The sequence below is a fragment of the Corvus kubaryi genome, unplaced genomic scaffold (genome assembly GCF_017639235.1).
Source record: "Corvus kubaryi isolate FWS band 111438036 unplaced genomic scaffold, C.kubaryi_AGA036_p1.0 split1-131, whole genome shotgun sequence".
NCBI classification, from domain to species: domain Eukaryota; kingdom Metazoa; phylum Chordata; class Aves; order Passeriformes; family Corvidae; genus Corvus; species Corvus kubaryi.
The window spans coordinates 3,634,745-3,658,637 of NW_024582073.1; the positions used below are offsets into that span (position 1 = coordinate 3,634,745).

A 23,893-nucleotide genomic window follows, 5' to 3' on the forward strand; every position below is an offset into this window, starting at 1 on the left:
ATTACCCAGGCCACACGGTGGTCCCCTTTTGAACTGGACATCAGAAACATTCTAAAAGAGGTAGTCCTTGAGAAAAATTGCTTTTAAATCAAAGCAAACATGATCAAGTTGTTCTTCCTCTCCTTTTTTGGCTATAATAAGAGTAACAGAGAATGGTGATAACCAATTAATCAAGTTATTTCTAGGCTAATTTCGTTCAGGTTGAGTTCATGGCAAAGACATGTGCTGATTCAAATGAAATAGAAATTAGCTCACTTGGTCCTAATTGATACTGACATGCAGTCATCAGGTTGTGGTTTCCAAAGCAGTGATGATTTGGAAATTAGGTGGTGGTCTTTCTTTTTCAGTGTCCAGAATAGAGGCAGCATCTGCAAAGCTGAGGTGCCTGCAGCCAAATTTTAAAATTAACTTTTGACTACATTTTAATAGTTATTTAGGTACCTGAAGATGAAAAACAAGCTCTCTGTGACACCAGCTAATTGTGCACCAAAGCCCAGCCAAGTTTACTTCTGGGCGGTAAAGTCTGCACATGGCACAAAATCATGATGATTTTTTTCTGAAAAAATTAAGATGCCCTTCTTTACTTCTTTGGGTTCCTAGACAACATTCAAAACATCTGTACTACATTATGGTCCTGTGTTCATATTTGAAAATAGGACTTGAACTACTAAGTGGTTTCAGAGTTGTTGAAGATGAACCAAGAAGAGCCTGAACAATTTTAAACCAAATTTAATATGAAGAGCTTAGAGTACTTAAAAAAGTGTGAAGATAACTTCTCTTTTTTCATCTGTTAAAACAGAAACCCTTCTGTGGTTTTGGAAAATTATTTCAGTCCCAAATCACTGGAACATGTTTTTTGTTGCTTATGCACTTGAGGTACTCGCATGCTCACTTTACTAGAGTAAAAAGTTGCTATTCAAGAATTCTTAGGGAAAAGAGAGAGGTCTTTTATGTTTGATGAGAAGACATGATTGTTTACATTTTTCTAAGGCCATGCTGAAAACTCAGGTGAGAGACACCCAAAAGCCCACTTTGGATTAGGCACACCTGGAGGCAAAATGTCCTCCTGATACAGAACCATCCTTGGCAGGACAGTGATAGGGCTGGATGTAACTGCAGTGTCACAGGTTGCTCAGAATGGTTTTTTTTTTCCTAGTGGGAAATTTTGACCTGTGCTCTGAATGTCTCCTGCTATAGCAAGTGATGTTTGAGAGAATTGTGGCTTCTGCCACAAATAAATAGTGTGTTCAGCCTGAGCAACTAGAGCTTTTATTGTCTATAATCTGAAAGATACCAACTACACTGACAAAAAGTGTTTTTCATTATCCTGAAGATTTTAAATAGCTTGTGGTATCCAGTCATCAAGTTTAACCATTTTCTCAAATCTTCTCTGCAAATACTCTTGTAAAATTAAATTGCTTTTGCACATATCAGGAAATGGCAATCAAATCAAATGCTGATTCTCTATAATGTGGTAGATGCAAATGGTCTTTAAAATGCACCAGTGTGCAATTCTTATATGCAAAGTCAGTCACATGCCTCTGTCAATCTACCTCTGTGTTAATTTTGACTATTATTGAATTTCTCCTTCATAACATTTTAGGAAAGAATTGGTTAACTACTTGAAATGGTTTCTTAGTTGCATTTATTTGTAATATGAGTATTACAAATAAAGAAATCACTGAAAAAAAAGTTTATTGATGGACAAAACTGCCAAATGATCTCTAAACTATAAATCTGCAAGGAGTTATTCCTGCAGGTAATAATTCTAGTAACATGAATTTGGACACAGCTTGGAAATAGAAATTTGCTAAATCCCAGTCTAAAATGATTTCTCTGAAATTTCCTCTGTGAATATTCTCTTAATTCAATTGGTAGCTCATTAATTTAAATCCAAGTCTATTGTGGATTGAATTGCACCTGCTGCTGTACTTTGGCCTAAAAGAAGAGGAAATATTTGGTAACCAGTTCCAGAGGGTTAGCCAGGTATATCATGTCTCAGTAACTGCCTATGAGCAGAATTGAAAGGCAAAGAAGAACCATGGATTTTAATACATGTCAAAATACAGGCTTGAAATTAGAGAAGAGCATTTGAAAGATCTGTTAAAAGGCAAGGAAAAGAATTAAATAAACCACAACATCCTCTAGGCAGGTGTCTAATTTACAATGTCATCCCAGAATGTGTTTTCACATTGCAAGGAAGAAAAAGAAAGACTGAGACTTTCGTCAAGAATTTATCTATCAGTTGATTGACACAGAATACTGTTTACAGAACAACCCATCCATACACTAGAAAGATTTTTTCTTATGTAGTTACCATGGGAGTCTCTCGAAACAGGGATGAAACTCCAGAATGCTCAGAGAATGCCAAGGCTTTGGTTTCGTGGAATAGCTCACACTAAGTCTGTGAGTGGAATAACATTTTTTGTGTGCAAGGCTCTGCTGCACATTTGTAACTGATATACAAAACTTTAGCATGTGTATCAAATTAATCAATTTTATCAGGTATAAATTCATGATTGTCAGTGAATTTGTGACTGGAAAATGAAAACTATATAGTTGTCCTAAAATTTCTTTCCTCCTTTTAGAAGAAGATCTCAGATTTTTATACAGATTGCCCTTGGGAATTAAGTCTAGCCCTGTATTTTGAACCATGAATCCAGCCTGGAATTTCTAGGAAAAATGTCTTTTAGCAGCCATTCAATGAGCTGTTGCAGGATCAGACAATAACAATGGATGATGGAGAAGACACTGTCTCTGGCAAACTAGTTAGAGCAGGATTTTCTTCTCCTAGCTTGTAAGTGGTACTGGCTTTTTCAGTCACAGATTGAATACCTGCCATTTCTTTCAACAGCCAAAGTTTTTGCACCTCATCTTTTTTTTGTCCCACAGGACAATAGCTTTCCATGTTTGATCAATCTTTGTTGATAAACATTTGATTTTTATGTGCAATTGCTTGTCTCCTCTTGTAAAAGAATGAGAGGACATCAAATAGAGGTGGCAGATTCAAAGCAAACAGGGGAGGCAATCTAGAACTGAGCTATGGAGCTCCTCACCTCAGTAGATTGCTGATGCTAAAGTTGTACATAGCTTTAGAAGTCTAGACAGACTAGTAACAGAGAAATTGATTAGTATAACAATTCCATCAGTAAAATTTGAAACAGTTCTTACCAATGCCTTTTGTAGGACTTACACAAATCGTAACCCTCTATATACCAAGTCAAAACTTGCCTAGAATTCCAAATTAGTAATGCAATACATCGTCTAAATGTTGAGTTCAATTTTAATGGGTCAAAAACAGTATTTTGTAGTAAAAATATACTGAATATTCAGTCCTAATGTGTACACTGAATATACTTTTATTGCATGGGTGTTTCTTTTGTTTTCCCCCAGGAAACAGTACCAACTACTCATCATTAAATTAAGAATCCTGTGTAACTTATACAGCAACTGCAAAAGACATCTGCATGTTAGGAAACATTCTATCAAAAGTTAGAGGGATCTTAAAATTTGCAGAAAACCAATCAATGATCAGAATAAAGTAAGTCAATGCAATTCTTCAGCTTAATAAATAACAAAGAGAAAAAATACGAGTGTATGACATAAGAATATAAAAACACAAACATAACCAAAGAACATATAAAAAACTGTAAAAATAGATATATATTTTACAGTTGTAATCAAAACTTGGCATAATTTTGTCTTTAATGAGGAAATGGACATTGGAAAACTAACCAAAAAAGTTTCCAATCTAAGAAGTTGCTACATCTATTAACTTTTGCAGTATGTTTCAAAGGCATTTCCGGAGAGGCAATGTATGCCACATTAGACAAACTAAGAGGAATAAGAAACAGACGTCTTTTCATAAAGCAAATCTAGATAAAAATCTTCAGCAAAGTAAATTGCATTTATTTATATTAAAAGACTAAGAGATAAGAAATGAGCCACACTTTTTTTTCCTCAAAATAATCATTATAGCTTAAGTAGGTTAAGCTAACTGTACTGATCCATAGAAAAAAATTCCACATCTGGAAAATCTTTGCTGCATCTGTGTTGGGGTTTCATGCTTTTTGGTGCTTTGTTCACCAGTTCCCATGACTCTAACTTAAATCTCTCCCTTATTTTCTTAAGTGCATTCTAATACACCTAAAGATACAGTGATCATTTCATTTCCTGATATACGTTATTTACGTTGCTTTTTCCTTAAGCAAAGCAAAGTAAGTCCTCAAAAATAAAGCAACTTAAAAAAAAAAAAGGACAGTGTGTCTTTGTAGCATGCTGCAGTATGGACAATTACTTTAGTAGGTTGAAGTGAAGTCAAGAATTGTAATTGTCAAAGATAACAGAGAAGTAAATGTGTTTTTATGGTAGACTTCTAGCTGTTTTTAGCAAATAGAAGCAAGTTTAAACTCATTCCAGCACCAAAATCCCCCATTTGCCATGAACAATTCACAAGCAGCACTGCTTGCAATCTGAATTAATTATTGGCCCACAGTGCAGACAACCAGAAAATAATTGGCTCCTATATTCCCTTCTGGTTGTTTCCTATATAGTGCTGCACAACTGCTTACAAGTGCTCTTTGCCTCTCTATTTAGAAATCCAGGAGATAAATTTAGAAATATAATGATGACAGAAACAAAGTGGCACAACCAAAGTGCTTCCAAAACTGGGATTATTCTCTCTTGAAGGAGCTGTGGGCTGAGTCACAATGGTTTGTTTCATATGTATTGTCAGAAGAAAGTATGGGCTAAATAAAAAGAAATTCAGAGTGCACACATCCAGCGGTCAGTTGCCAAGGTTTAAAGGGCACCTGTTTCAACAACACAGTCACACAGCAGCATCTGAAAAAGTAAATTAAACAAGACAAGGACTTGAGTATTGGCATAGAGTTATCCCAGTTCTCTAGTTATATTGCTTCCTGCTCTAGTTTTGGTCCATGTCATCTGGTAGTTTTCTAGAAAAACCCATGAGGCTTGGAAGACAAGAAGTGCCAGGAAGTGTTTGAAAGCAGCAGTGGTAGGAGATTCACACTTACGGTCATTGAGTGGTCTTGATCAAAAAGGTCAAACTGATTAATTCATTCTGATATCCTTTGTCTACCACAGACTTCTCCAGGCTTAGACCTTGCTTAGAGGATTCAAATAGGAATTTATGAGCAAATCATCCTCTCGGTGGAAAGATCTTTATCTTGTTGCTTCCCAGATAACGCTTGGGAAGGGCAATACCTCTTGTATTGCCCTTCATGGAAAAGACACCTCAGTGAGATTCTCAAATGAGAATTTGAACCTCTGCTTTCACCTACCTCGTCTCTCCACATTCCCTCCTTCAGACAAACTGTCTTCAAGGTTTTTATATTTGAACTTTTACTGCAAAGGGGATTTTGGAAATTATTTTTTTCATTTACAGACAAGTTGATCTGATGACTGCACTTTTGCCTTTTCATTGTTTACCTATCATGCAACAGTTCTAGTTCAGGAGGGGAAAAAAAAGAAACAACAGTGAGCCAGAAAATTACCTATACTTCTGCTCTGTTACAAGTGCCTGGAAAGTGGGGCACAACTGGCTTTCAGCTGCTTCCCTGAATGTCAGGGCAAGATAATCCCTGGCATAACTGTAGAGAAAGGTGGGATTGACAGTGCACTGGCAGGCATTTGCAACTGTCCCAGTTTATGGCCCCTGTAGAGCAGCTTCTAATATGAGAGATTGCTGCTCCAACACTCCCCCTCCTCTGAGACAAACCTGTGGAATGGGCAGAACCATGCTGAGCCATGCTTAGCACTTCCTACTCATCTATCACTCCCAGACCATGGTGAGTTATTAGTAGGGGTAAGTGGAAGTTGCTGTACCCACAATTATAGCCTGCATGCAAATTGTTATCTGCATGAATGCTCACTCTATCAGCAACCTAACAACAAATTGATGAAACCTGAGAAAGCCTTACATGTGTGTGACAGAGAATAAAGGAGCTCAGGGACAAGGCTCCACATTAATTTGGTAGAAAACCAGCCCCCTTTTAACATCCCAACCCTATGAACACTGAGTAAGCATTGCCTTACCAATGTCCCCACACAGCAGGAGTCAAGATGGAATTTGCTTTTATTCCTAATGGACCTTTGAACAGCAGATCTCACTGATAAGAAGCAGCAGATTTCACTGATTCAGTCAAGTGACTGACAAGTGAACTCAAAAGCATATTACTTTCCTGAGCCTGCAGCAATTAGACACTCACCCATTCATAGAACAGTCCTTAAAGAAACAAGAAAGGTATGCTGTGTTCTCCGGTTTATGCTATAAATAGTAAAACTTTTGGAGCAAGTTTACTCGATCAAGAAAAAGCTAATTCATATTCCCAGACATTAAAAATATCCCTATGTTAACCTAGAGAACATATGTCAGCTGACCCTATATATCTGTAATTGAGGGATAAAATAATTTCAGAAGAGCTCTTACCACCAAAATGAAATTTAAAAGCTGCCAAAAGTTAAATCAAGGTTTATTCCTGAAGAGCATCCAAATAAATTATGGTAAGAAAATCAAAGAGGCATATTTCTGCTCTTCAGTGATGTTAGAAAATATGTATACCATTAAGAATAAACTATCATCTTTCCTGTAATATCTGATTATCCTCAACTGGTTTTGAAAGTGCAATACAATATTTTTTCTTTCCTACTTTGCCTGGTCTGGACCTATTGAGAGAAACACTGTGCCTAACTTGCAGTCCAAAATCAGTAAATCCCTTCACATCTAACCCTGAAAGGATACACACTTCTCTGTAGCTTGGGCTGCAGCGCTTCATGTTGAGAGCAGTATTAATTCATGAAGGAATGTGCTAAACCTTGTAGGTCACTGATTCATTTTTATTGAAACTTGGTTACATTTCCTATGCACCCTTCTAATTTTTCTGGACATTTTGGGATGTTTTAGATTTAATACCCAAATGACTTTCATAAAAAATAGGGACTTCCTTCCCACTTTCAACAACCAGGGTTGAGCTGGACTCCAGCCCACTGGCCCTTCAGCTCTATGCTCCTCTCCAAGCCATTCTGTCTTCACTGCCTTACCCTAAACATCTCCTGATGGGTTTTCCCAAGGAAGGTCTGGGTTGTTTCAGGCCTTCGGTTCCAGAGCTGACCCCAACTAGCTTGCCAGACCTCTGATTGTGAACTCATGTCTTCATTATAAGAACGACATGTCAGGTAATTTTTTAATAATATTCTTTTTAGCTAGCTTACACAGAAACAAAAATAACAAAAACAGCATTCATTTTCTTGAATCATTTTCCTTACTTTTATGATATATACTTCTGGCTTAAGTCCAGTCATCTTGAATAGCTTAGGATCTTACTGTAGGTCATGTTGGGAGTCTTTCCAGTTCATTTTTCAGAGCATTTTCATATTCACTGCTGCAATCACCAAAAAGCAATGATTCAATCTATGATAAACTGTCAAGCTAAGTTTGTCTCTACCATCTTCTGCTAAAGTCTTCTTGACACCTATTCAACAATTCATTTCATTCATAGTTTCTCTTTGATAAATTTCCTCCCTTCAAGCCTTTTCCTCACAACTAGGAAATAAATCTAGTTCCCCTGGGGCTATTTGTCATAAACTCTCTACCCAGCAAGAGCTGACCAGAAAGCATACTTAGAGTCTGAACCAGAGCCTGGAATGAAACTTCTTCATTCAGTAGCACCTACAAAGGCTCACAAGCCCACTCCTCTGTTAGCATATATATCAGCCAATAGTGTCTACTGATTCTCATAAAGTGTATGTCCTGTATCCTTTGTTTACCTTTCCTGTATGCATTTTTTCATGGTTAAGAGTTCATTCAGCATGTAACCAGGTGAGCACACTTAATTATCTTAGATTTCATATGGAATAGCTTACAAATTAGAGAACATGCAGATCTTCAAGGGGAGTTTAATACTTTTCACCACATTCTTACTTCGTCTGTACTTCATTTTTCATCTCTTGGTGTTCCAGCAATCAGCTGTTGTATGTTCAGTCACCTCTAGGAAGTCTACCTACCTGAAATGTTGAGAAAGGCATGTGAATCCCTAAAAGTTGTACTAATTGTTTAGCTATGTATCTCAATGTGGATTTGTGTTCAAATGCATCTTGCCAATTTTTAAATGGAATTTATAGTCTGGCTTACAGTTCAAGAAATAATTCCTGGGTTTCATTATGCATGAATCCACTATGTCTGAAAAAATATATATCCCTCTTCATGTATTCAGTGGGCCAGACTGTGATTCACCTTAGCACAAATAGATTGAAAGTTGTAACTGCCTGAAAGAGAGCTTTGCTTTGCAGGTGAGTCACAGTGTTGCATCCCCAACTTTATTTCACTGCCTTCTAAGTTCAGGAATTCAACCACTTGCTGTAAACTGGATCATTGAAATTATTCATATTAGGTCTATTTTTTACCCTATGTTGTTTTAATGAGCTTTCAGCGAGCTGTGCAAACAGCTGTCCCAGTACCAAATGAGAGGACAGTTTGCTCCTCAAGTAAGGGACACAGGCAAAAAGACTTTGAAGAATGAAATATTTCCTGTAGCAGCCTTCTGCTGCTAGTGTCTTGGGAAATAAATGCCTTAAGGAGGCTGCACAAGACTTAGAGAGGCATAGAGAATTTGGCATAGAAAATGTATTTAAATACTAAATTATGCGTTTCTAACTGACCAAGAATTAGGACTGTGCAGCTACACAGCCATTCAGATGATACTACAACAGTCTCTGTTATTTAATAGAAACTATGGAGTCCCTTCAGAAATTTGAGACTGTTACAGACTGTCTTCTGCAGACTAAACATCTCCCCTTCGGCCCTTGTGTTTGGTGTGCTGGCGTACGCGATCTGCACAGACATCCTCACCTGGACTCTTGGTACATGTGACTTGCCACTGTTCTACTGCCTTTTGTGACCCTCCAACCTGTAGAGTGTTGTCATAGGTTAGCAAGCATAGTCCCGGAAGGGACGTCCTTGCTAAGGGGTGCTTACAGTTTCCTCTGCGAACTGATAGAACCTATCAGCTGGCCAGTTTGAATATGGACAATTCTCTAAGCCACTTAAAGTTGTGATCACCTCTGTGATCCACATTTAAGAATAGGCAAACTCCCCCTCCAAGCTCTCTCTCGTTTCCGGCGCTGGCACAGGTGGCTGCAGGGCCCGAGCAGGGCCCAGCGGGCCCGGCCAGGCCCTGCTTGGGCCAGGCCGGGCCGGGCCACGGCCATCCTGGGTCGATGGACCTGTTCCAGCCGTGGAACCCCCCCCACTGCCTTGCCGTGGGCAGCCGGAGCGGCTCGGCTCTCCCCCCTCTCCACTGTGATAAGAAAAATTCAACATTCCAGCTGCAAAGCTGCAAGGCCGAGGTGAGAGTAACCCTTTTATTGCTGTGAAGAGCTGAAAACCTGAGGGAAGAGAGAGAGGAGATGCTTAAAGCTGAAATTCTGTTGTGAAGCTATGATATATCAGAGGATCCTGTTGTAATTTCATGAAGATATGGGGGGTGGAGTGTTCAACTCGTAAGCAAAAGCACCTGCGCTGAGATAGGCAGATGCTGACGCAGCTGTAATTTCATGAGAAGTTTGGACAGGGAGAGATGAACCAGATGAGGACTTTTGCTCCAAATGGGAAAGGAGAAAACCTCAGTCCCTAGAGATGCTCCCAGAGATAGTCCTAACGATGAAGATGATGAAGACCCTTTGCTCCCAGGGAAGGAGAAGGGCCTCTGTTTTTGTTTCTGAACGGCTCAACCTTAAAATTGTACCCCAAAAAACTTCAAGAGTGGACCCTCGAAAGCAGTTGTGGGAAAAGCTGCAAGTTGGGGGAAAGGACTCACACGCAGGCAGAGAGACTCCTCTTCCTAAATGGACTGAACGATATTTGGAAGTGGGCGGCTGTCTCGTTGTGATAATGTTTTCATAGCATGAGCAAGAAGAGACTTCTCTTTCTAAATGGACTGAACAAGGTTATTATGGAAGTGGTAAACAGACTGAACATCTTAAGGGTTGTCTTTTCACATTGTCAGTGGGAGAAGGGAGGAAGGTGGGGGGAGGAGGAGAGTTCTGAAGGTGGTATAATTTTTTTTCTTTTTTTTAGGTCTGTTAATAAACTTCTTTATATTCTTTCAAGTTTGGTGCCTGTTTTGCATTTCTCCTAATTCTTATCTCACAGCAGATAAACAGGAATGAGTATTTTGGACCAAACCACTACACTAAATTGGTGTTTCCGCCCGGTTACAAACCGAACCCGCGACAAAAGTCCACTGCATTTGTCCCCTAATCTATTCCAGCTGAATTGATTTTTCTGTCAATCCTTTAGCATTTCCAAAATTATGTCACACATTCACAATCAAACCATGTCTTTACATAGACTGCTGATATATTACCATGCTCTAGTCCTTCCTCTTGCTAAGGGCTACTGTTCCTAACAGAGGTCCCCACCATTAACATCTTTTATTTCCTGCAGGCATACAAAGAATGTGTAACCTTGGTGCAGAGGGTGCTCTGCTGGGAACGGTAAAAACCATGTGTGTTTACAGTAACACTAGACACTCTTTCAGAATAAGTCAGCATTTTTTGCCCAACAGGAATCGAGCACATTGGTTCTCAGGCAAGGAGGAGCAGAGTGGACCTAAGGTCAGCATGTGCTTGCTGTTAATGCACAGCTCAGTTCTTTGTTTCAAGATTCAGCCCCACACTTACCCAGCCTTTTTTGAGCTTCCTTCTTGGTAGATGTTAGGAGTTAACAGCTGGCCTCCCCTTATTTTTCTGAGAGCTCCTTTCATGGGGTTGTCATTGATAAAATAAATATAGTGATTGCAAAGGTTTGCATGACCTTTTCTGAGTTCCATGGGTTCATTCGTGTCTTTACAAACCATGCACAACAATGTGAAAAAGTCCATTTTTCCATAAAAGGGTATGGAAACATCTAACCCTCAATAGATTATGAAGTTTTGCAACTAGCATGAAGTTATATCTGACAAGTGAGCAAGGCATTTATGGAAAAAATTATGATATTTTAAACAATTGATACAATTTAGACTTCCTTGGTAAAATAGAAAATATTTCATTTGGATATATTTACATTTACTTTGTATTGCCTCTTACAGAGGAAAAAACGTATCTACGGAGGATCAAAATATGCAGTGGATTTTGGTGATCTATACATGTTTAATACTTCATGGGTAGCTATGACACCGATACACTGACTTTGTTTTGATTGATGATCAGTAGTACTTTACTGGAAACATTGTACGAAGTGCATGGGCACAGATGGGTAAGGTACAGACGAAGGTCTTCAGTTGAAATTAGAGTGAAAGCACTTTTTCTGCAGTCTTCTCATCTCCAAAGCATGGTAAGCTTTAAAAATGGCATCATTCCTCCAGATGAACACTAATAAAAGGTGTTTAAATTTTGAAGGCCAAAATCCAAAATCTAACGTATCTTTGATCTAAAATAATTTTCAGTATCTGTCAAGGATGAATTTGGGAGCTTTTTTGAAAGCGTATTTAAAATGATACATTATTATTAATCCTATCTGCTAGAATTTATTTTTTAGTCATTTGATTGTCCAGATGCTGAAATCTTACAGTTCTTTCATAGAGGAGGAGCTTTTCAGCATCAAATAACTAGGTTAATTAGGTTGAAATGAGGTTAATTAGTAACTAAATCTAATCCTATTAATTGAAATTCAGAGCTGTCATGACTTGATAGGGACAGAGCTTTTCAAAGTTTGTTTAATATTGAAGGACTTACATTAAAAACTGGGTTTTAGTTGCCACTTAGGTTTTTCTTATGCATTTTTATATACACTTTAGATTTAAGTCTTGACCTTTTGAAATCTACTTCTGTTCTATTCCTGACTTTTATAGGCAGTTATCCGAGCTCAAATTTGCTATCAGTACACTGACAGCCTCACTTCAAATTTCAAACAGTCTAGAATCGATCTGTACACCAAGAGTAGAAGGGTATACTTGCTTGCTGTACAAAAGTACATTTCCTCCTATAACTTATTGTGGAAGTTTTCATTGAATGTAAAGAAATATTTAACGCCCCCATACATAATCTTTTCCAGTACTTGACTAAAGGGTAGTAGGTTTGGATTGAAAAAATTTAGCAACATCTAAGCTTTGACATCTAAACCTGCTATACTTTCATTGCATCTTCTAAAGAATTTTAATGTTTCTCCTTATTTTGGTTCCTTATGCATAAAGTGTTATAGAACACCAATGACATTTAAAAAAAAAGATCTCCTGGATACATTTCAAATGTCTCCTAAAGGCACACTAATTCTGCATGCCTTCAGAAAGTTGCCAGTATCAGCAAACAGAGATGAGCTGGTTTAAACCATGAAAAAAGCATCCAATGATGTTTCAATTAAACTTTCAGTTATCAGTGAAGTTTTGATATGACAAATTTTATGTCTGAATAGCAGGTCCTTTTTTACAGGTTATCAAGGAACTACGAAACTCTGAGCAAAGCAAACCTACTTTCAGGAGAGGTTCTTTCTAAAAAAGTTGTGTACTGTGGTACAGATATATTCTTCCTCTAAGATTATATTCTTCTCATTTGTCATATTAAATATTAATTTTTCAATTTTGATCTTGCTAACTCCTGTGTTTAAATGTATACTACATCAAGGACTTGCAGCACAGCTGATGTACGGATCATTCTGTTTTACATTTGCACAGGTTTTTTTCCTTGATTTTGTAGAGACGTACTTCATTTTGTCCTTACATAAGATCCACAGATTAATTAGCCTTAGTTTGGAGGAAAAACATACGCAAACATAATACTCTCCCCAATACCAAGTCAGTATTTTGAAACCTTTTACCACCTTAAAACATTTCCACACTTTCCTTGACGTTCTCATACTTTAAATACTTATAGGCTCTTATCATGACTCTTCCCTTGCACTATTAGCTATCAGAAGAGAAGAAGTGGGTTTCATCTTTTCTTTTAAATCAAACTTTAATCAAACTTAATAATTTTTGTTGCGTTATCTGAATTCCTTCAAAACTTGTTGACGTCTTCATGGTACTGGAGAGTAAAACTACATGCTGCATTTGAGAAGCAATTCATTTGTGCCAAACAGAGAGTGTCTGGTTGTTCTTTATGGAAACATTGAGAAAGAAAATAATAATTATTTTTTATAATATAGATGCACCAAAAAAATATTATGATGAAAATTTCAGAACAATAAAGAAGAAAGTACATATATTTTACCATGCTTCTCAATCAAACATTTGACATTACCCTTTCACCTTTACTGCAGTACCTTATTTTTAATAAATACATCTTTAAAATATTAGTTTAACCTATCAGTCTCAGGCGTAAGCTTTGTTTTCTTGTTTGTTTTCTTCTTCAACTTCTTTGGGAGTGTTTTATTGCCTTCTTACAAATACCACATTTTTCCAAGGAATTTCTACCTCATCTACTCATAAATATGAAATAACTTCTCTTATATTTCACCAGCTCTTTAATTGCTTCCCTCCCCCCTTCTGCTATGAAGCACTTAAAGAAACACTTGTACTTACTTGATTCTAGTGTACATCAGGGTTTGTAAGTAGTTTTTCCATGTATGTGTTGCAGCTGCTATTTTAGATGTTCACATTTTTTCAAGGCCTAATTTGGATTATTTCAGAGCCATTAATATCTTGCATTGTGCCCAAGGACAAGACTCGTATTTCTTATTTTATTTAAGGACTGCATAAATTCACTATTGTAATGATGTCTCTGAAAAATTTAAGTCTACAGAAGGTAAATAGAATTTTAGGTTCTCCTATGTAACCCAACTCATCATCTAGATATCTTTTTAACAACAAATGATGACAGTATGTTCAGACTGAAGAAAAGCAGAGCAGATAATTTTAATTACAGACCCCATTCATACGTAGATGCCACCATATATGTCTATTTTCAAAATTACTTGACAACAGAAAAATATTAGGCCCGATATAGAGCTATAGCAAAATACAGATCAGGCTGTCAGCCCTACAAACACAAGGTTCACATTTTCACCTTGGTTTTGAGACTATGAAGTGTACAGTTTGCTAAACGCATACTAATAAAATGACCTACTGAAACAATTTAGGGGAACTTGCCAGTCAGTAACTAGTCTCAGGATATAAAAGTTAGGCTAAATACTGCTGAATCCTGTCAACCTCCTTTTCCCCAAACCGCCTAGTCCTGGCTCACTATTTTTACACAGCCAGGCTTCAGTACAAGTGTCATAACCTGAACTCTAAGTGAAGATTTTCCACGCACTGCAGTGGGACTCCAGGGGGCAGATATGTCGTGGCTGAAACCAGATGCCAGCAGGAACAGTAAATTTCATGCAGAAGTAATTTTGGATAATTAGCTGTGAAATAAATTAAGTACAGATACGGAGAAATCCAATTCCTAGAATAGCAGACCAGAGTGTCTTTTTAAAACCTCATTTAATGGTGTTGCTAACTTCATGGAGTAAATATGTAACATTAACATCTAATAATAACTTTATCTAGAGTTTTAGATTTCTTTTGTAAGTGTTTAAGGTATGCTGTGGGCATTCATTATTAACAGAGACTTTATTATGGAAAACAGAATGTATGTTTCAGTTGAGATGATGACTGCTTTAATCTTCCAGATAATTATATTTGACACAGTCCCCATAAAGCTTCAGCTTGCATCTGTGATACATTACACTTTCAAAAGGTAAAGCAAAATATTAGATTCTTTATCTTTTAAGGTTTAGGCATGAGAACTTCTAATCAGCAAGATTTCAGTTCAAATAACAAACACCAGAAGAAAAACATCCTACAAAATTGCATGCAACACTTGGAAAAATCATGAGTTTGCTTTTTGATTCTCTTTTTTTAGAAAAAGTAATCTAATTGTAGCCAATGTTCTGAAAAAAACATCTGTTCAGTGCAGAGAAGACAATTGTTTGAAATTATGTTTATTTAGTTCCATCAGAGCAGAACTCAAGGAAAGTTCTCACTAGCCATGTAGTGGCTGAATTTTTATTCTCAAATGGAAGCATGCAATTAAAACTACAGGAGATGTCAGATACACTTGGACTCTCCTCCCCTTGTGTCTTTCCCTGTCTTCTTGTCTCTACTTCACAAAGCAGTGCATACACATCTCCCTCTTGACCCTAGCACAGCTTTCTCATTCTGTATTAACATTTCATGAGGGACCAACCCTTTTCCACCCTTCTGTGAAATGAAGGCGGGGCGAGTAAAAGCTTGGGAGAGACAGGTTCTCTCATTCGTCCTGCAGGGCTGGCAGCAGCCTGGAGCTGTGTTTGCAAATACTTTTTATGCTGTACATAACACAGGAGAGAAAATATCTTCTAAGATGTTGGTCACTAATATCCGAGTTTGCAGAATTGATGTGAAATAGAATTTCTCGGAGGTTTACAAAAGGCTACAACAAATGAACTTTCCAGAAAGATGAAAATTGCATATGTCTACAAAAGAGCAAATTGCCTTACCAAACCACTATCAAGTATGTAGGGATAAATAGCTAGAATTTCTCAATATCAGGAAAGTAACATATCCTTTCATCATTTCCCCAAATACTGGTTTTAATATGAACACACAAAGCACCTCAAAGACGTTATGTCACAAGCAACTCCAGGACAAAGAGTTAAAGCATGGCAGATACCTGAAACAGAAACCCAGAGTCTGAGGTAGGTAGTGTTAAAAATAAATCCCCAATTTAACCATGTAAATTAATATTTACACAAAAATTACACAAGGAGAAGTTACCATTCACAAACTGTCCAGCAGCGCCTTAATTAGTGAAATCTTGAATTCTACTGAAGGTGTTGTTCCAATACCTATTCAAAAGTTTAGATTCAGTTTGGATCCTACTTTCTATGTCATTACTCCCTATGAACATTCCAGTTTTTCTGCTGTTTTCTCTACCAGTGAGGCTACAAACCAACAGCTCAGAGATGATTATTACATCCTGCTTGTCTTCACAGTAACAAACCTGTAGAGATCGTGTTTTACAGTGCTGCAGTGGCAGCATCAGGAATGAGAAGGGAGGAAGACAGCTCTGCCTCTTTGCATCACTTAATAAAACACACATTACACAGGGCAGTGATAATGGAAGATGACTTATATGAGACCCCTAAAACTCACTAAATCTTCTCAGGAATAAGCTTTGTCCATCATTCCCTGCAAGCACTGGGACTTTCTCTTTGATTTAAAATTTCTTGCCACTCTTTGATCTCTCTGTTCAGAATGATCTCTGTACTCTGAGTTATCTCCCTGCTCACCCTCTGGCTTCGAGGAGTCCAGCTCACATAACACTCCCCATGCTCCCGTTCTGCTCCCTGCTCCACACACAGACACCAGCCTGCCACCAGTAGATTATATTAAACTCATTGAATCAAATTTGCTCCATTCACAATCACTGCTCATGTTGGTCGCCACAGACAAGCTCAAAAGCTTTGTTTCTTTGATATCTTATTGTGCCATGTTGTATGAGAGATGTCTGAAGAGGAAGACATGTAATTGAAGGAGCTTACCATCTTAGTATGACTGGGTAATCACCATCTTAGTGTGACCAGGAGGGACAGAGAAAGTGGAAAAGAGAAAAAACAGAAGAGAGGGAAGGAAAATTTCCAATCATGAAAGAAGATTGTAGAGAAGATTTTGAATAGGGAGTAGCAATAGCAAGCTGGGGATTTTTTTTGAAGTGTTGGGCTGTTTGTTTTGCTTTGGGGTCTGGGGGGTTTTTGTGTGTTCTGCACTTTTCTATTACTGCAATTTCATATACAGCCTAATTTGCATTTCCACTGGAAAGAAAGAAGTACCTTCTGCCATGCCTTTTATTCTATGAAATTTTATTCATCCTGCCCTAATTCCAGTGATGTAATCAGTCAATTTTTAATGTATCACTCAACTGACAGAAAGCTATGTATGGGCAATTTGAAGGAAGGAGAAACAATGCTGTTTAATACTCTTTTGCTGTAGTGAAGCATAACACGTGGCTAATGCTCAAAACTAACCTCAGTTCACAGCTTATTGCCATCAACTATTTTATAACTATAAGAAAGTTCTGTGGCTCAAGTTTAGATGCTTGGAAATGTTTGGACACTACCATAGATTAATACTCCCATAAACTTCTCTAAGCAGGTGCCTCACATATGGCTAAGGAGAATGAAGCTTTAACACTCCCTTCCTCATTTGAATTTTAAACTATGGCACTAGCACTTATGTCTCTTTTTTTTTCTTCAATATTCAGTATTTCAGCAAAAATTTGGCTAAACAGGCAAGATCTGTGGGGTTTTTTAATAACGTAAGAATAGTTTTTAACCACTTACATTAAAAACAGGTTAAAATGGAACAACGTGCAAATGAAACTGGAAGCACATCTTCTTTCATGTTATTCAGTTACTTATTATTTTGTATTCATGGATGTGATTAGGAATGCTTTCTGCATTCCTGTGTTGGTTTATTTATTATTCTTGGAGCACAGAGTGATAGTGAGACAGCAGTTCAGAAACAGCCAGATAAGCTCACACTTTGAAGTGCACAGAACTCTAATTAAGCTGTGGGGCTGTTTACAAAGCAGGGCCATAATCACACCATGAAGATTGTTCATATTTATTTGAGATCATGTTTAATTTGAGACTCATAAATGTATATTAGAAGGCTACTCGGTTTATATAAACCCATTAGTATGTATTTATGTCACAATAAAAGCTAATTAAGGTAGATATTTTGACAAGAGCTACTCAGTGTTCCACCAGAAGAAGGCTTCAAGTTTCAGACATTTAAAAGTTCATGAAAGCAACGACAGCTGTAGTTTGCATCACGTACTGCTGCTGGGGCGGGTGGATTTTGTGCTTTTTCTTTCTTAAAATTATACACCCTTGTTCAAAAATACAGGTCTGGACCATGGCATGAGGGTAAAAAGCGTGCACATCTTGCAAAAGCAGTGTATACAGAGGCAATTACGGTCACCTGGAGAGAAAGCGATTGTCCCTGGGGCTTCTCCACACCTCTCCTACCGTGGGGGAGGAGCGTGCAGAGATGCCCAGCAGTGCACTCTTGACATCATGGAGGAAACTCAGGAAGTTTTCTCTGTTGGTCTACTCTGTCATGGTCTACTGTCTCTTCTCCAGACTGCACCCATTTAGCCCCTAGGCTGTTCAAAGGTTGACGCCAGGGTGTTGACACAAGTCAAACGGGCACTTTTCTGAATGCAAAGTATGGTGGGACACATAGGGTTGAGTCCAAGGACTGACAAATCAAAAGGACACCTATGTGCTAAATGAAACTTCTCAATATTTTTACTTTACCTGATTGAAAAACAGAGGTTTTTTCTTTTAAACCAATCCAAATGAATCAAAATGTGGCTTTGTCATATCAAGCATTTCGTTGAGATTTGTAAAGCTTCTATTGGAACTTTTATATTTCAACCAAATACATTTTATTTCCCTGTCTTTCAGCAGGAATTTCTCTAAATCTTTCCAGTTTGTTCTGATTGGTGGCTGCTTCTTGACCTGATACATATCAGGTTTCTGAGATACTGCAGATATTGCAGTACCAGATTTTTTTTTGGAAAGCAGCACATGTCAAACCCAAAATTTGAAGTTCTTCTTTCCCAGCATGGTCTCCTAGATAGCATTAGGAGACATCTGCTGAGACATGAAACAATGACACATGCCATGTGCCCAGCAGCCTTTTTTAATTAGATATAAAATTCTGATTCTGAAACATTCTTTTGTTCTATGATACTTTTGGAGAATTATGGCATTGCTTTTTTTGCTTCTCTAAGAAGGGGAAAGATGTTTGCACGCATCAGATCAGGCAGGCTGCATAGACCACTCAGCAAAGATGCTCTAGATTTGCCACACCATTTGTTGCAGTCTGTAGAGAAGTCACAGCAAAGCTCAAACTGGCATCATGTTTAAAAATTATGTGTCTCTGGCGGCCTGCACATATTTTGTATACATACATCCTTCCAGACCCAAGGGGCCAGAATCACACAGATGAGCCAGAGATATACATAAGAATTTGCACATTCATGGAGAGTCAGAGGGGAGGCCGATATATTTTAAGCAAGCTTGAAGAGCATGAGGCTTGCACAACTGTTTGTTTATTTCCTGAGTGCTGGACTTAGTTGCCAGAACTAAAAATGATATCACCATTTCTGTCCATCCTAGTATCCAATGCATTCTGTCTGCTCTTTTTCTTTAAGAGCAAAAAGGATCTTTGGTATTATCTTTGCAGAGCAGAGCATGGATGGAACCACTAAGGGACAGAAAACAGATAGCTTTGGCAAGTATAGGTCCTTCAGCTGGAAGTGCTGAGCAAGGATAAGGTTAGAGGGAATTAGCCTCTGCCTCCTGCCCTTGGCTGGTTTGAGAATTATGTGTTTAAGAATGATGAGCAGCACTTTACAAGTAGATTCAGCCTTGACAGGAAGATTGGAGAGGCACAGATTTTCTTATGTTAACAAGAGGTTTCTAAAAATATTTCCAAAACAAGAAGTGGGAGAAGTCAGTGGTTGCAGTCCCGAGGCCCGCCGGGCCTGGGGGACAGAAAAGACGCTGCCCTGGGAGAGGCAGTGGTGGAGCTGATCTCAGCTGGTGGGAGGGCTGGAAGGGCAGGGAAGGTAGGGTCTGGTCCCCATAAATATTTGCTTCTGGAATTACACAAAGACTCTTCCTGGGCATGCATGCTGCTCCTCATGCTTGGAGCGGGCAGCTGTCTCTCTCCTGAGGATGTACTGTCACCTCACTCCCCAAACACCAGCTGCTGCATTCCCCTCTTGTCAGCAACACAGCCCTCTCCTTCAGGTTCCCCTCATCTTATTTTTGGTTCAGCACACATCTTTGTTGACCCATCCGGTTTTTAAGAATTTACTTGTTTGGTTTTTTTTCATCTCAGCCATTAAACTGAAAATGCTGAATAAAATGAAATCATTCTGGAAGATAGATGGAGTGTTGAATGTACTATGACTGTGGTCATCACCAAAACTATTCAAATACAAAAACCTGTGTCAGATGGTGGTCATTCTTAAGTTTCCAGAGACAGTGAAGCCAAGAGGTAGAGCTGCCTCATAAATTTTACCTAGACACTGGTTAGTGGTTTAGGACTATATTTGCATGCATTTTGCTGTAACATCTGTATACAGTTAATTGAATTGTAGATGTAAGATATGGAAGGGTGTGTTTTCTCAGTCACAGAAAGGGATTTGTTTTCAGGAGATTTTCCAGTACATTGTCAAATAGACCAGCAAAAATTTTGCCATTTTCTTTAAAAATATATTCTTTGCCAACCCTTAAATCTCAACATTAAAACCTTTTGTCTTTAATGTCATTTACAGTGCTCCAGTATAGCTGTTTGGTTCAACAATAAATTACTCTAGCACACTCATGTTGATCAACATGAAAGGTTCCCCAGGTGAGGTCTGTACCCTGTGTGCTTGGTACCAATGGCCTCCTCTCCCAGGTCAGACTGTAAGCATGAGTTTAGCAGGGGAATGGAGGAAATTCTTCCACACAAACCATCTGCAAGTAACTGCAGGTCTGTGATTCAGGTAGATGTCTCTGTGCAAACAGCTACACCTTCAAGGGGAGAGGGAACAAGCCTGAGCTGAAGTGGAAAATATCCACATAAGCAGACATCATTTGAGCAGCAGCAACTGGGAATGTGGGAGGAGCTTGCCTGAGATGCAGAGTAGAGCTCTCAACAACAGTATCGAATAATGGCACAGTGGTGGTGGCATCTCAGCAGCTTTCCCCTGAACACATGGGTGTTTTCCAGCACAAAACTCTTTGTCACTGTCACCCTGTGCACTGGGCTTTTTCAGCATCATGTGGGAATTGAGAGGTGCAGACCACAACTGAGTGAGTTGTTCCACAAGGGGCGTTAATTAAATAGTGCAGGAATGGAGACTGCAGTACAGCTCTGCTCCAATACCATCTTTTAACATGATTAAAAAATCATTAATAATCATGTGCTTTTATATTCCATGGCAAACTCTTATCTCATTTTGTGACTGTATTGAATGTCATGAATCTCAGATTTCCTCTGCTGATCACATTATCTGCTTTTAACTGTATTCCCCATTATATCTCTCAGTCTACATACACCTTTCTAAAATTAACGTCCTTTATTTTCTATCCATTTCTAACCTATCTATATCTAATTATTTACCTGTCCATGGCCCATTAAAAATTTTCTGACATTTAATTTAATTCTTTACACAATCTTACTTAGATTATCTATTTATTTGTCTTGTAGCATCAGACAAGCAAATGCTTTTAGCGGTATTTCTTTGCTTCGTACAGTTTATTTCTCCTTCGCCCTTTGCCATTTTCCAGACCATTTTGTTGAACTGGTTTTAGGAACTGTTTTAAACATTTTGAGCCATAACATGTCTACATGTGTAACATAACCCACAGTAACTCTCAAAGAACCAAACCCTGGTCAGAAATATATATATGTTGCTGGTTTTATTTTTAAATTCTGAAAAGTTGTTCTGGCTTCCAAAATGAATAATGGCCTGAATGTTTTTATTGACATTGTAGCCTGGACTAGGTGCATGCTTTTGAAAAGTCTCCCCCAACACCACTCTTTGGTTCGTATCTCCAAGCAATCTTGGAGCATGTGAATTGGATGGTTTTCAAATGAAACTAAGCCAAAAGATGCACCTTCATGGTGTGCCAGTAATCTCCAACCTGTTCATGAAACCCCGAGAATTCATTCAGTTCACAAGATGCAGGTAGACATAGTTCAAAGTAACTCTACCTCGAGATGTATCAAAACTTTGGTACCATTTATTTTGCTGTATAAATCCATTCTTTCTGGGCCATGTTGTTGGTAATGTAGAGATGGCCACTGGTAGTTAGAACCCTCTTGAGACTGTCTTCACCCTTGCTGCCTTCTAAAATAGAGAAATTCAGCTCCTGATCAAGTTATCGCTTACTGCATCCTCAATTAAAAATGAGTAATGCTCTTCTGAGCTGTTCACTATTAGAAACAACAGCAGATCTCATCTGAACAGAGTGTACATGTTTCAAAAGAGATATATTGTGCTCTGCTCATCATGTCAGCATTTGCCTATGTAAGCCTATGTCAGTATCTGCCAGTGCAAGCATTGCCACTTGCTCTTCCAGGAAGTTTTGCAAGAATAATAGTAAAAAAAAATAAAATAAAAAACCAAACAACAAAAGAACAAAAAAAAGAAAAAGGAAGGGAAAAAAAAAAAATACAACCACGCAAGAGTGTGTTATCATATTGAATTTCTTTAGAGAGTTGGCTGCTTCTTTCTCCATCCGGCCTCAGAAAGAAGGAGGGGTGTAATGAGGAAAGCAACTGCAAACTATAGTGATCCTTCACCACTATTTTGTTCAAAGACATACACAGGACATTAGTGTCTGCAGATGCTCTATAAAGATAAAAGACTAAGGCCTAGATGGGAAGAAATTATGATCTGCATTAAATAGATGGTGAGCCAGTTATTCCCTCAGTTACACTATTGCAAATCCCGTTAATTTCTTTTCATTGTCAGCATGAGATAACGATGTGTCTTAAAGGAAATGAGGACTACAATAAGAAAGTGTGAAATAAATTATCTAATGTTATGAAAACAAAAACTGTTTTGTTCTAGGAAGGAATTCAAAGGGAGTGAAAAACCATAGGTTAAAACACATTTCTGTAATTTGGTCTCTGTATGCCAACCTTGTGACAAGTTAATCAATCAATTTAATGATACTACTTCTAAAGAAAATAATGGTATCTAATATTAATAGCTGTAGTTGCTGTAAAAAAATTAAGGACTATCCCTAGAATGAACATGAAGACAACTTTATTTGACAGTTTTTGCTTTCCCATATAAAAAAAGGGGATTAGGTTTTTAAACTGGCATCTCCCATCTCTTCACATATTACCATACATAACATTAAAAAGGGAAAGAGAGTCTCAGGTACCCTTTTATTTCTCCCTTTCTCCCTCAGGGAAGCCACAGGACATAGTAATCAATTTAAAAGGTCAAAACAAGCAAGGTCAAATGGCTTAATTTACTGTGACTATTAATCTCTGTTACATTCATAAACATTTTTCATATGGGAACTTATCTTTCCACTCAGCAAAGATGTGGAGGCTTAGTTCCCTCTCTTTTTTCTTATCTCCCCTTTTCCTCTCATTTTTGTATTTCCATTCTTTCATTAGTGCACTGTCATGAAGTATTAAATATATGGAACTCAGAATCGGGCCCTATTCTATGTCTTAGCTAGGGTAAAATGCAAGAAAAGATATGGTAACGAAATAAAATACCTGACCTCTAAATACTTAAAATTACTTTATCTCTCTTCTATTTCTTACCTTTTTCGTGTCCAAACATGAAAGATTACCTGAAATATCAGCTAAGCAGGGAAATATTGTCCTAATAAATGAGCATGCAAGTATGTGCCTGGTAAGTTATTTGATTAAACAGGAAGGTAGAATAGTATAGATATCCACAAATAAAGCCCCAAATCTAAATGACTGTATCGTTAGCTCATTTGTAAACTGTTCCAGATGTAAGATTTTGGCAGCTTTCCAGTAGGCTGGCTGCAGTCTGAGCTTTCCTGCATCCGCAGTGAGAACTGCAATGCCTGACTCTTCAAGGAAAAGCTCCACAAGGCTGATGACAAATTATATAAAGTAACAACCTGCCTGCCTGGCAAAGAGAAATCCAAACAGATCCCCGGGCAGAGAATGCCCTTTTTCCTGGGGCTAAGCTACAGTCGTTTGACCTGGAAGTGTGATCGATCTGCATTATGCATCACCCGGTGAAAGCCCCTCTGAGGAGATCATTTAGTGATCATATCAGGGACTCCACTGCTAGAGCCTTGGATGTTATCTGGAAAAACACGAGAGACAGACGACTGGCAGGTGAGAAG

General features: G+C 38.2%; 1 protein-coding gene across 8 annotated transcripts in view; it reads left to right on the forward strand.

Annotated features, from left to right (window-relative positions):
• DLC1 (DLC1 Rho GTPase activating protein) overlaps positions 1-23,893 on the forward strand; it is a 221,605-nt gene that overhangs the window by 98,025 nt on the left and 99,687 nt on the right. Inside the window, exon 1 of one of the 8 annotated variants that reach the window (XM_042052887.1) lies at positions 23,607-23,885. The exons of the other annotated variants lie outside the window; for them this stretch is intronic. Coding sequence (XP_041908821.1) covers positions 23,771-23,885 — 115 coding nt within the window. The 5' untranslated portion in view covers positions 23,607-23,770. Of the gene's footprint in view, positions 1-23,606; positions 23,886-23,893 lie in introns of those variants that run through there. 8 annotated transcript variants of the gene reach the window in all.